This window comes from Actinia tenebrosa, unplaced genomic scaffold (assembly GCF_029948245.1).
Source record: "Actinia tenebrosa isolate PJP-AT-01 unplaced genomic scaffold, QUT_ActTen_1.0 PGA_scaffold0__85_contigs__length_37466705, whole genome shotgun sequence".
NCBI lineage: Eukaryota > Metazoa > Cnidaria > Anthozoa > Actiniaria > Actiniidae > Actinia > Actinia tenebrosa.
Window position 1 is genome coordinate 5436614 of NW_028292569.1, and position 14312 is coordinate 5450925.

General features: G+C 36.8%; 2 protein-coding genes across 2 annotated transcripts in view; one reads left to right on the top strand and one right to left on the bottom strand.

Annotated features, from left to right (window-relative positions):
• The window catches only part of LOC116291691 (muscleblind-like protein 3), a 30640-nt gene extending 24645 nt beyond the window's left edge, over positions 1-5995 (top strand). The window contains exon 9 of the mRNA XM_031698900.2: positions 1011-5995. Within this exon, the coding sequence (XP_031554760.1) occupies positions 1011-1135 (125 nt within the window). The 3' untranslated portion in view covers positions 1136-5995. The remainder of the gene's footprint in view (positions 1-1010) is intronic.
• Positions 5996-8409: 2414 nt separating this feature from the next.
• Positions 8410-14180, bottom strand: LOC116291684 (F-box/LRR-repeat protein 18). The gene is made up of 8 exons (XM_031698888.2): positions 14050-14180; positions 11924-12923; positions 11133-11614; positions 10857-10948; positions 10433-10595; positions 9957-10092; positions 9184-9272; positions 8410-9091 (listed from the first exon to the last, which is right to left on the bottom strand). Exons 1-8 carry the CDS (start codon positions 14172-14174, stop codon positions 8920-8922), a joined length of 2259 nt encoding a protein of 752 aa, XP_031554748.2. The 5' UTR covers positions 14175-14180; the 3' UTR covers positions 8410-8919.
• Between the last annotated feature and the right edge of the window lie 132 nt (positions 14181-14312).

Sequence of the window (14312 nt, forward strand, 5' to 3'; positions counted from 1 at the left end):
CTTGACATTTTTGACCTCTTTGAATAATTGATATTCTGAGGAAATTGTGTCCTGCCCCTTTCATGGGAGGGTAAGGGTAATGAAAAATCTTGGGCGAGGCCTATAACTGATTAAATATAGAACCCTTTTTGCCATATACTCATCACGAATTGCAGCTTTTTGACTCATGATTCTCAAAGCAAAGAGAAGTTTTCTTTTGAGGTTTTTATGTTTTCAGCACTTTCCACATTCATAGGGAAAATCCAATAAGAATTGCATATACTCTAAGTTTCAAACCTTGAAAACCTCTTTGCCTTGTATAGCCATTTTTTATAGGGTGTGGATGCCCAGGCAGCCCTCCCTTTTTTTCCTTTCCTCTAGTAAGATTAAATGCAACAACTTAGGGTGCTTTCCGTTGAATTGAACCCGGCAATGGTCTGAGCACCCAGAATTCAACTGGTACACATCAATTCTCAGAACTGGTTCTAAGAACTGACGCATACCATTTTGAGAACTGGCTGCCCAACAGATTGGTTGGATTTTATTGGAAAGCACCATTGGCTTCGTGCCCCCAACTTCAGAGTTAACCAGAGCAAATCAGCATCATCATTTCGGTCGGAGGCAGATGCTATTTCATTTCAACTTTTACTAAAGCTTTTTGCAGTATCTTACCATCCTTTTTCCGAGTGCAGTGTTCAGAATTAACAAAATAACTGACTTTGGGTCCAAACTTCAATGCAACTGAAATAACCAGGACTTTGAATTTTTAAGCTTGTAGAAACTGAACTTTAGTTTGAGTGCAAAAATCCATTTGAAGAACACCTTTCATCGTTCTGCATAGAATTCTAACTTCATCTTCACTGTTCTACAGAATCGGATTTTTTTCACACAAGTTTTAGCGGTCCTAGTGAACTATGATAACTTTATGAATCCATGGCATTGACATGGGTGTTTCGCAGCCTTCAGCAGCATATTCTCCAGAGTATTTTCCCTTTGTATTTCACATGGATGCTTTGAATTCTTCCTACCAGAAAATGTGGAAGTTGTAAATGGACATGTAACGATATGCCGGGATGCCAGTAAAGGAAAGTGTACGAGATCAAACTGCAAATACTACCATGCCTCTCCCTCAGCATCTTCAAGTTCTACAAGATAGGGCCTCCAAGTTTCCCAATACAAGGACAAGAACTGATCAATGGGCTGACGTATTTTCAGGGAAGTAGAAAGAATAATGATATACATATTTACTAGAGGATAATTTCCCATGCATTCGGTAGAGGAATATTACGATAATTATTGAATCTTAGTCATAATTTTGATATTCTTAGAATCCTTAGTTCATATGAGAATTATGCTTTTACCTGTAATGTGATAATGTTTCAAAAATCCATGCTGTGAGTACCCTTCATATTTCTGCAATTCAGACAACTCGAGGGGTGACACACTTTCTTGGTTTTAGTCCATCAAGTTGACATAACTGTTAGTAATTTCTTGATTGGCAGAATGCAGAAGCCCTGACGTCTCGAGATAAGGTCCCAGAACATGGTGCATCATGGTCTAGCTTGGGTACTTATATATTTTGTTACTCACAACCTTATATGGTATGGTTTGTATCCAAGCTAGACCACAATGCATCATGTTTTTGCAGAAATACGGAGAGCACTCTGTAGTCATACCAAGATAAGACTATGCTTCAACCTTTTAAACCAACCTATTAATATCTAAAGATAGAGTAGATTATAAGGAGTGTGTGTATCGATGTTTATAATATCCACATGCTCGTGGCATTGTTACCGTGACGATAGGATGCTAAGCTTTGTGAGTGGATGATTGGTTTATTATAGTCTATGGATTCTGATTGGATAATTAGTAATCCATCTCCATGTGGTTGGTAAGAAAAGGTTTACTTAGCTTCCAGACAGTGCGCTCTTTTTTGTCTCACAATTTTTCTGTTTTTTCTGATTTGGATGAGATTTTCCCCACTATCTATGAATATTTTTCTTAACAAAGCAATTAAAGCAGTTTTCTAATTTTTTCTTTACAAAACCAAAATTATGACTAAGACTGCTATGGAATATTCCGCACCAAAATAGTTGGTCAAAATCAACTGATTGCAAACAGTTCCGATTTTTTTAGAAATTTGTTGAATTTTGTTCTTTGGAAACTGTTTGGAGGAGAATAAAAATCAAACATTTCGTCATGCGAACCTGGATTCGAGTTGTGACTGCAAAGCATTAGGGGATGATTTGGGAAACTACACTAGATTTGGTGACTCACAATCCATACATGCTTTGTTGTCACACCTGCCCAGATCCCAAGCTTACAACATGCATATGCAAAGATCAAATTTTTATTGAGTTGAAAGACATTTTCATCCCTTGGGCAATGCCTTCATTGTGATGTCTGCATAAGGCATGGGTGCCCAGGGTTTGGTGCACTGCAAAGCACGTTATCAGTCTATGAAAATGAAATCTTTCTAGTCAACTAAATTATTACTAGTTGAAGAAATCTACTCTCCATAACTTTGCTGTCTGCAATACCAGAATCCAAATAATTCCACTTTGCACATGGTTGTAACGCATGCACAGTAGAAGCATAATTTGGAAACCAGTTCTCTTAAAACCAGTAATAAAGCACGAGGCTGGGTGAGTTCCAAAACTAAAACATTTAATCTCTATCTACACACTTTACTGTTGAATTATTTTTGTACAACTCTGAGCAGTGGTGAGTTGAAAGTAAGGAGACAGTGGTCCCAGATTTCTGAGAAACCAGTCACGGGGGAAAACATTCATGGGGCATAATATTCCCATGGTTTTCATAACATGTTTTATTAGCCAATTAAAAATACCAGTGGCAAATGGAACCATCTGTCCCCTCCCTTTAGGTTGAGACCAAAAGAGACATGGTACCCAGGCGAAAGAATGAGCAAAGAGAAGAAACTGGGACTAGCTGAATCTTTGCTTTTTTCTCTCACTGCGGAAATAATCAAACATGACTATGGCATTCACAGAAAGCATTTTGTAAGAATTCAGCACCAAATGAGTATATATGATGTAACTAAATACAATATTAGGCACTCCGATGAGAAAATCTATCAAGTTTACATTCTTAGCTCTGAATTTCAATGTTAACATATATTCAAATTATTTTGAATTTATGACTTGAAAAACAATGAGTCTTGTAACATTTTGTGAATATATCTGCACTACGTCAGTCATAGAATGTCTAGTCAAGTATAGAGTCTGTGTGTCTGTCTCTCATTCAGCTAACAGTCCATAGTGTGAATAATTTAGATGAGTAGCCAAGTGCACCTTTGAAGTAACATACTCTGGCTCAACAAAATATGGTCTGTCTGTCTGTCTGCTTAAGATAATTGACTAGTGCCCGCTAATTCAAGAATAAAGTAGCTCGTGTAGCAGAAACTTAGTTGCTAAGCAACCACATCAGGGACACTTTTTATGACTAGAACTAAGGAGAAGAAAACCTGAATGTTTGTTGGACCTGCCACAATCTGCTATCAACATTAGTGTCTGCAACAGGAGCTCTTTACATCGCTGCTTTGCTGATACCATGCTTGTTGAACCAGATATCTGTTTTCCTGTACTTCAAGGTGTGCACTTGTTTTCAATTTCATAGGATCTGCTACACCATAGTTAATATCTATGACTACACTAAATTATCTGAACACCAACTTAAATGAGTAAATCCTCTTAGAAGCGCTAATTGCATACATAGGCATTTTTTGCTGGCTTTTCTAGTTAATTCTATAACCACTGTATTTAATTGAATCCGTGACGAATAGAAGCTACCAAGTTGTTGTTACAAGACTCTTCACTCTTAAATAATGGTTCTCTAAGGATTATTGGGAGCCTTTAAAAAAAGTAGTTTATGACAAGTAATTGATTTACTTTAATTACATTTGTGGGTTCCCTGTAGTAAGATATGGATGAGGGAAACTGGTTTTCATAAGAGCAAAGCACTTGATGTAGTTTCCAAAACTTATCCTTACTAATTGATAATTATGTAAAAATTTAAACATTTCATCTCATTGCATCAACCTGCATGAAGATGTTTGTCGAGTAGTTTAATTAACTACTAGCCCATTCCCCCTATGCCATAACTTTACCACAGGAAACCCATTAGCCGAATCCTTAAACAAATCAACATCAAGCTTAGCTGTCAATCAAATGAAAAGTCTCGTTACACAACCCAAATGCAGATTAAATTATTTTTATATTGCAGTTCTTTATGTACAAAATGCACACAGTGTATTATAATCCTTAAAATGTTATATAATTTGCATATATAGGCATCAATTTATTACGCTTTTGCAAGCTGGCTGCAAAACAAAAAAAAAACTTTAAAAAAGAGGAAAGTCGATAGGAAAATGACTTTCCCTAAAGCTTAAATGATAGATAAGTAAGTACATGGATTCCTAAAATCTGTAAACAGTAAATTGAATGACTTGCTCAAGTCAAATTTTACTTTTTCAATCTGGCTCTGCAATTTTATTCATGTAATGTATAGCCTTGACTGCGATATGAGTCGGCAAAGCTATTGTGGAGACTACTGTGACCGAGACAGTTATAGACCACAACTCGCACCGATGTGAGGCTTAATATGTAAACAAAGGAATCTGGCATGATTCGTGACTTTTGAATCACGCCAGATTACTTTGAGTCACGCCAGATCCCTTTGTTCACAACTTAAGCCTCATATTGGTGCAAGTTTTGAATTTGGTCTATATCTTACAATTTCATAAAGTCCCGTTCTTGCTCGGCCTGTACATCAGAACAGCCTGGGTCAAGGTTTATCAACCTTAAAAAATATACTAATTCAGTTAAATAATGATAAATACCACAATGAATTAAAAATACAAATAATTTACAATGAAATGAAAAAGAAGAAAGTTTAAAGGATGTATAGTCTATATGCTATTTTATATTAAACTAAGAAGATCATTATTTTATATTATTTATTTAAATCCAGATTAATTCCTTCGCTTTGTACAAGGAATGTAAGAGCCTTGGTGCGAAATTTTTAAAAAGATTTGCAGCCAGTCTCTCACGTCCATGGTTTTAAAAGAGTAATGCTTATTATAAAGTTTAGAAATCATGATTTTATTGCTTTAAAACGTAGATTAATTTGTTATGGTAAAATATTTTGCGAAAAGAAAGAGAAATAGCATATTTAAGAAGAAAACCTCCTGATTGGATAAATGGTCAGCTGAGGGTTGGGCTTTTAAGTGATGACGTATTTCCGGTTCTAATTTAATGACGTCACTTAAAAACCAAATGAAAGAGCTAAATCTATTACAATCTGTAAAATATTATTTATTCCATCACTTGACAAAAATAAACATCAGTTCTTATAGATTGTTCTAGATTTTTCGTTTATTTTTGTGAATTATTTTCTGGTCTCCAGGGCCTTTCAGTATTACAATTTGAGCATGCCCTGGGTACTAGAAAGTGATAAATACTAGATCGTCCAGCTAAAATATATTATTTGATTATTTACACAGACTTAATTTAAATGTAACACTTGATTCAACTTATTGGTCTTTAGAGTGCTGTAACGGTTGCATGAACATTGAACGTGTTAAATCCTGTTAGGCAATACTGTCTCGTAGGTATACCTACAAACCAATTAAATCAAGTGACAGCTTCTTGAAATGTGACAAGGCCACAGACACAAAAAAAAAGATTCCAGTCCCTACTCGGTTTCAATCATAGGCCCTGCTGCATTTCAAGATGGTGGCTAACTAAATTTTAACTATCAGCACTCTTCAAATTAGTGTATTCACTCTCGCTGAAACTTCCTCAATTTCAACAACAACAGCGAAAAGACAATCAATCTTGTATTTCCTTTTTTACACCATTAATGAAGCGAAAGCTGAATTCCGCTAAGTTTGAAAAGATACCAAAAAGTTGAAAATAAATTAATAATATTTATATGCAGAGACCAGTTCTTTTAAATTTTACAAAAACCACTATTAAAAATCATTGGAATCATTGAATTATGTTGTCCCTTATTTGTGTATAAAGTTTTGTCTAAATCAGGTACCTTTCATTTTTTTTACAGGCATTGGGGGAGGGGTTTGTTGGTTTTAGGGAGGGGGTGGGGGGGACATAAAAAAATATATTTCAAAGGGGGCCCACCTCCCCCCCCCCCCCCCCCCCCCCCCAAAAAAAAAAGAAAAGCTGAGTAGAAAATTTATGCTGTTTTAATGGGTGGTCATGTCAAAAAAATTATGCTTCGTAAGGCGTCATACATCTGTTCTTCTTACCAGTCATAAGAAATCCTACTAGCCCTCCATGCCCATAAAACATAAAGCTTCCCTCATGCATGTCCAAAAATACTACATCTCCATCAAATTTTAATACAGATACAATCCCAAAAGGTATTTTTTCAAGTCTACACCTACTTGCAAGAAGGTTGTCATACAAGAATAGAACATTAGTGATTTAGTGGAATAGGAACACATTAAAAGACAAAAGAAAAAGTTCAGCTTCAGTGATCTTCTTTTGTTTTTTAATATAATTCCTATCCCACTAAATCACTAATGTTCTATTTTCGTATGACAACGTTCTTGCAAGTAGATGTATACATTTTGGTACATTTCAAAGACAATCAAAAATGTATATTTTTGGCCAAAAAGAATGGAGCTTGGTTATTTTCGCTTCATTTTTCGATCCACGATAACCAAGGGGATAAGACAAATCAATCTTGGTTATTATTATATTTGGTCGATGTAAAAGACTCATGAATATTGTAGATTGGAAGAGATGTAGGAAAATATTAAATTTGTAAGGATTAATTTGAAGGTAACACAGGGAATGGGGGAAATATGCTGCATATGACCATGGCACGAGTGGAGGGGGCAGTGTTGATATGATGTATTGAAGAATAATTTGCTTGTAAATTTGTATGATGAGCTCATGTGTAGGTACTACCGAATGTGTATGGATGTTAGACTTAGCGGCCAGGCTATCTTGGACCTATCATCAGGGGTGAAGTTGCAAGATAGCGAAGGAAATCGACGTGTTTCAAGACTCTTGGTCCCGGGTTGGGTCTGAGTTGGGAGTGGGTCATATTATTTTATGTTCTCATTCTTGCTGGTGCCACGTTACTTTATGCATTCGAAAAAACAGGGCCACAAGAAAATATGCCATTGGAAATGAAAATGCACCAGCCCAGTGCCCCCTCTCCCCTCTAATAAATGACCGTTCCCTTAGCTTCATTTTTGGTACCACAAAAACCACGATAAGAAGAGAAAAAGACCTGGGTTATTATACCTTAATTTTTGATACCCCAATAACCACGATGATAAGACAAAGTAAACTTCGTTATTATAGCCGCATTGCTGGCAACCCAATAACCAAGGTATGAACGCAAAGGAACCTTGATTATTATAGCTTCATTTTTGGTTCCGCAATAACCAAGGTAACAAGATAAAGGAACCTTGGTTATTATAGCTTCATTTTCGCTCCCCAATAACCAAGTTACAGAGAGTGGTATAACTTGGTTATTATAGCTTCATTTTCGCTCCCCAATAACCAAGTTACAGAGAGTGGTATAACTTGGTTATTGTAGCTTCATTTTCGTTCCCCCCCCCCCCCCCCCAAAACAAACAAAAGTGAAATAAGTCAAAAATGAAGCTAAAATAACCATGATCGTATTTTTTTTTACCAGTTAGCTTCATTTTTTCCACGGTAAGGAAAAGGACGACCGTGGTTATTTCGGCTTCATTTTTGGCATCGAAATAACCACGGTAAGGAAAAGGACGATCGTGGTTATTTCGGCTTCATTTTTGGATTTTGAACGTTTTTCACACCTTTTCTAGAAATATGAATTATTTATGAAACTTGAAAAATGGGTGTTTTTGGCCAAAAAGCATGGACTATAGCCCACGGTTTTGACCGATTTTGGGTGTTTTTCACACCTTTTCCAAAAATATGAATTTTTTATGAAACTGGAAAAATGGGTGTTTTTGGCCAAAAAGCATGGACTATAGCCCACGGTTTTGATCGATTTTGGGTGTTTTTCACACCTTTTCCAAAAATATGAATTATTTATGAAACTGGAAAAATGGGTGTTTTTGGCCATAAAGCATGGACTATAGCCCACGGTTTTCAACGATTTTGGGCGTTTTTCACACCTTTTCCAAAAATATGAATTATTTATGAAACTTGAAAAATGGGTGTTTTTGGCTAAAAAGCATGGACTATAGGCCATGGTTTTGATCGATTTTGAGTGTTTTGCAAACCTTTTGAAATTTTGGCTGTATTTTGAAAACCTTTAAAAATGGGTGTTTTGTGGGGGAGGGGGAGAGGGAAAAGGAAGGGGGAAACGGGGAGGGGGAGGGGGAGGGGGAGAGGGGGATGGAGGGGTGAAGATTTGAATGAATGAATGAACTTTATTTATCCACGGTTAACAACTCAGTTACACTGCTTTTCAGGTGTGCCGTGCTAAACTTTAAGCAATAAATACAAATAAGGAATATAAAACTATCTATTTACATATTTAATAATATATAATTATATATGCTATCTACCTATACTAATATCTACCTACCTATCTACCTATGCTAATAATGTATCCTAATTACATGTAAAAATGTAAAATAAACAGGTTCATTTATAGAACTAATTATTTAAGGGTGCTATTGCATGTTTTTAGCTGCAGAGCTTTTTTGAAGGATTCCAAGGAATCGAGCTCTTGCATTTCGTTGGGCAACTTATTCCAGGCAATAGCACCACGTTAGGGAGAAGGAGCGTTTCATAAAATTGGTTTTTGGCATGGGAATTGTAAAAATTGTAGCTATGAATATCAGATATCAGAGTGTTATTCACACTGTTTTATTAGTGATTTTCATGATTTCTGAATAAAAAATGTGCTACGGTTTTGCCCCTAGTTTGCTGTGCAACTCTATCTTTTCAATCACAAAGGTACATAGGTTGCCACCTCAGATCCAAACAAGGATAAATTCCTGAGATGAACGAGGGGAAAGGATTGTTCATGGGCGTGATTGAATAGTTTATCATGCAGATCTCTGGTGTTGCTGTCATATGGAAATAGACAGACAGCTAAACCTGGTCGTTCACTGCTGTACCTGAAAGAAAGAAAGAAAGACTTAGTATTATTTAAACAGCCCATCAGCCACCCCACCCAGTCCTATAGTCATAACTGTATATTGTGAGATACCTGTTGTTCAATATACTTGTGATGTTACGAAAGGTTTCTTCAGATGATGAGGCATCAGCACAAATCTGGAGAACGCGCAGCCTCCGACACTGTTGTAAGCAAAATAATATCAAAATGTGCTTGTCAATAACTATAGTTGTGATTAATTACCATGGTGACAAATTTGCATAGCAATAGTTCATAGAAATCAAATTTAAAAAATTAATATTTAGCAATAAATTGGTTTGTATAGTGACCCTAATGGTCATCATAGTGATCTTAATTGGTTACCACAGTAATAGTAATGGTTACCATAGTCATTGCAATCAGTATTATATTTGCTAAAAAAAAGAAAAGGTACTGCTTTATGTGGGGGAGAAGGGCGTGGGGGAGAAGGGTGTGGGGGAGAAGGGTGTGGGGGAGAAGGGCTGAGGAATTCCTAATAAATTTTAAAAAATACTTGTAGCCTCACCCTTTAACACTCAGTAAGAAATCAATGACGCATTTGATAAGTTGATAAGGAAACAGCTTTTGTCAAACTAAAATTTCTGACCCTCCATTCCAGTTTAAATATTTACCCATGACCCTCCACTCTGTAGCGCAACCCTTCCCCCCCCCCCCCCCCTGCCCCCATAAGAAATGTACCTTCACTAATAGTGAAATATTCATTCTTTGGTAGTGGTCTCTATATATTGTGGAGTGGTCAACATAGGGATCGTAGTGATCATATTAATGGTATATGACACCATAACATCAGTAGGAATTAATAAATGGTACATGTATAGTTTTATCACCTTTTCAAACAATGGTAGAATAGCAGAAACGGCGATGCTTCCACCCTTGGTGATAATACAGAGTGATTCTAGATTCACTGCATGGAATAAAGCCATGATGAATGACTGAGGCACTGCGAAATATGATTGCTCGAATCTGAGAAATAAATATAAAATATCATTTGACTGTCTTTGTTTTACAAGGGTAGCACCTCATAGGTAGTGACCTGTGGCCCTCACTTCATGATCAAATTGGAATTTAGAAGCTGATTTTTGCAGAGGGAGGGGAAACCAAAGAACCTGGAGAAAAACCCCTTGAAGCACAGAAGGGGAACCAGCAAGCAACTCTACTCACGTGTGTATGATGGAGTGTCTGAGGATTGACCCCATTACCACATGGAGGCAGTGCATTGGCAGTGCACACCACTAAATAGGTGTGATGAATCTCATTTGATCTTCATGGCAAATTACTTTTTTAACATCCATCATTGACTGACCTTAGTTGCTTCAAGCTGTAACATTTCTCAAGAGCTCTTGTCAGAGTTGGTAAAGCACTATTTGTCTCCAGCCCTCTGAGTTGCGCTAATGACAAGAAACGCAGCCTTTGACAAGATAAAGTAATCTTCACCAAGAATTCCAGCCCACATCGAATATCTAGGCCTGAATAAAAAGCATGCTAGTCAAAACAAAGATTATGATTTTTAATGAAATTTATAAGATTCTTTTGCACCTTAGGCCCTTGTGAGTATTACATTCAGGTTGTGAGGGAAAAGTAACAGTAAACCAGGAGAAAACGCTTAAATTAAAGGAGAAAAACAACAATCAACTCTACACACACAGGGATTGAGCACACAAGCACTGCACATGGCTTGGCGTGCCCTTACCTTACTCGTTAGTTTTCAAACTTTTCTATTGAGTTACCTGCAAGAGTTAGTTTCTGAAGACAAGTACAGAATGCCAAAGCTTCAAGAAATTCACTTTCCTGATCTGGGCAATCCCATATGAGATGTGCTCTAAAAAACACAAATGAAAACAGAGTAGTTTGGTGGCACAGAGGCAAGGCACTGGGAGGGGGAGATGGAGTAAGTGAGAGGGAAGAGTGGGAGGAGGAGAGGGGAAGGAGAGGAGTGGGAGGGGGTGAAGGGAAGTAGGGGCAGGAGAGAGGAAGGAGAGGGAGGGGATAAGGTAGGTTTATACCTTTCAGGTGGTGGTCTGTTGGCTGACCAACCTTTCCTCAAAACAGAATGAAATCCAACAGCAATTATCTCCACTTCCTGCAGAAAGCTACAAGTAAGTATGACGCTCTTTAAACAGTGTAGTGTCTCCTCAACCTGCCTTTGACATGATACATAATCATAATCATCTTTAAAAAAGCCATTAGACAGGGAATCATGTGATGATAAGGAATCATATGATGATGACAATGAGTCAGCTTCTTCCTTGTTTGATTCCATCACTCCTGAATCATCTTTGTTGGACTGAAACTCATCTTGTTTCTCAGTATAACACTGAAAAGGCATGACGCTGCATCCTGATAGGCTCAATGATATCAAGTACTTAATCGATGTTAGTATTTCCATTAGTTCATTGTTTGATGTTGATGTGTGGTAATGTATTCGACCTAGGTTGAGATGCCGCAGGCGAGGACAACTCGTTGCTATGGATTTCAGCCCTGAGATCTGGAATAAACCAGAATGTTAAACATTAACCTTATATTTTAATGAACTCCAGAATAAACTCTTATGTCGGACTACTAACTCTAAAGATGAATGGAATGAACTGAATGGAGAGATTCAATGGGGTGGATGGATGGATGGATGAATAGGATGGGTGGGTGGATGAATGAATGCACAGGCACACAGGAACAGTGTTGGTAGATAGATGAGTAGGTGTCATTTTTAAGGGAGGGTTAGTGACTGTAACGAATTGGTTAGAAGGTCCTCCCTTGGCTACCAAAAATCTTTTCCCTTCACGTAGACTGTACATACAGGATCTAGGCAGTCATGACATCCTTGAAGATTCAAACTCTCCAGATGTGGAGAGCTCTCTGATATAATATGCAGAAGGTTTCCACTCACACACTCCATGTTGGATAAGTTCAAAAATCTCAATGAATTTGCCTTCAGCACAGAACACATCCAGTAAATAGGAATATCATGTGATGAACTAATGTCCAATGTTTGAATTTCATTCAGTTGACAGGATTTCAAGCCATTTCCAAGCAGTGGAATCCAGAAGTTGAGAAATGGAGGACCCGGAACAACTAATGTTCTTATTGTGTAATCCTTTTGTGCCAGCACGTATTTCAACCATCCTTTGATAATGCCATCAGGTTTTGATATTGCCGCTATCTCAAGCTCATTTCTTGTATTAGCAAAGAAATTTTTCATGTCTACATTACAAGAAATTGAGGTCTTATTAATTTCTTTAAGCTCAACACTTATCTTAAGTACGACTCTAGACAACTTTGGCACTAGCATAAGCTGTCCTCTCTCAAGACAAATAACAGATAATTTTTGCAATTTAGGTGAAATAATCCTTGATATCATATGCATGAAAAGTGCAGCTTCGGGCTCAAATGCATCTCTATAAGCTGTTGCCGAATACACCTGGAGTCCAACCTTTAAAGAGATTAAGTTGTGAAATAAAACTGATAATCCATTGATTTGTTCTATAGCATGTTGACCCTGAGGAGAGTTGACATTCTTCAACTTTGACAGCAAATCCAAACTAACTGTCCAACCAAAATGCCGAAGATGAACATTCTGCTTAAATAAGATGAGAACAATATTCACAGGAATTTCAACACAGCCTAATAAGTCCAGATTAGTCAGATTAGAACATGAATGTTGTATCACAGAGATATCTGCTAGTTTTAGCCAGTAACAGTCCTGAAGACTCAAATATTTGAAGCCGCCCCCAAACTTCTTGATGTATGTAGTAATGAATCTTTCTGGAAGATAGTAGGAGCTTTTAAATTTTGAATATCTGTCAAATAAAAAAAGCATATTTATAGTTTAGAGTAATTAATCTTTATACTACCTAGGGTATTTAACACAATCAAATGTGGAGAAAATCTAAAAAAATTAAGGCTTAAATCAAATAGTGCCCAAAAATACTAAATAAGCTTTAAATAAAAGAAATAGTAGCTCAAATAACAATTATTTGAAAACTGCAGGAACTTGTGGATAACTTGAATCACTGTAAAACGCTTTGTCGTCCGACGAAGGACTAACGTCTGAAACGTCATTTCACAAAGCTTTTTACAGTGATTCAAGTTATCCACAAGTTCCTGCGGTTTTATTCAGAAACACCGATGCAGTCCACGCTAGTACTCTACTAGTTATCACCACTAATTTGAAAACTGATTGAACTCAAATTGCGAAAGTTACTCTCTCTACCTTAAAATAAATATTTTACATTGCTATGGTAAAAAGGGTGAATTAGCACTTACACAGGTTAGAATTGTCTTATAAATCAATTGCAATATTATTTTATGACAATATTCACAAATATCTCTATGCACATAACTGTATATATACAATGTATATGTATTTATATATTTGTATTTATATATTTTTATTTATATATATTTATGGCATCACATAGACAACTTGTGTATGGACACTGGTCATGAGTATGCCTCAGGCACTACGATATACACATATACACCTTATACACATAGTCACTTGCGTGTATGTACACATAGTCACTTGTATTTTGACACTACCCACCAGTGTGTCTCAGGCACCTACGATATACACATATACACCATATACACATAGACACTTGCGCGTATGTACACATAGACACTTGTGTATGGACACTGGTCATTAGTATGCCTCAGGTACCTACGATATACACATATACATCATATACACAGACACTTGTATATGGACACTAGCCATCAGTGTGTCTCAGGCACCTACGATATACACATATACACCATATACACATAGACACTTTCGTGTATGTTCACATAGACACTTGTTTATGGACACTAGCAGTGTGTCTCAGGCACAGAGTAAATTTTCGCAAAAGTTAAAGGGATTTGACGTTAATAGATGGCATCATTAGTTAGTCTTAAAGGAATTATCATTTACATGCATAATACCTGTGAAGGAGCGGATCTGTAGCTATTTCAAGGAATCTTCTGTTCACCAGGGCGGTCCTTAGTTTAGTCACAGGATCAAGATATTCAAGAATGTTTGAAATAATCTCATCTGGAAGGTCCTCCATGTTTACGTCGACACTCGATACGCTTTCTGGGATATTTTACACAGGAAGCCCAATAACAATGTCTTTTTTTAAACACCATTTACCTTTTAGACAATCTAATTTTAAAATTTAACAAACCTTTTGGTTAGTCGACAAAGG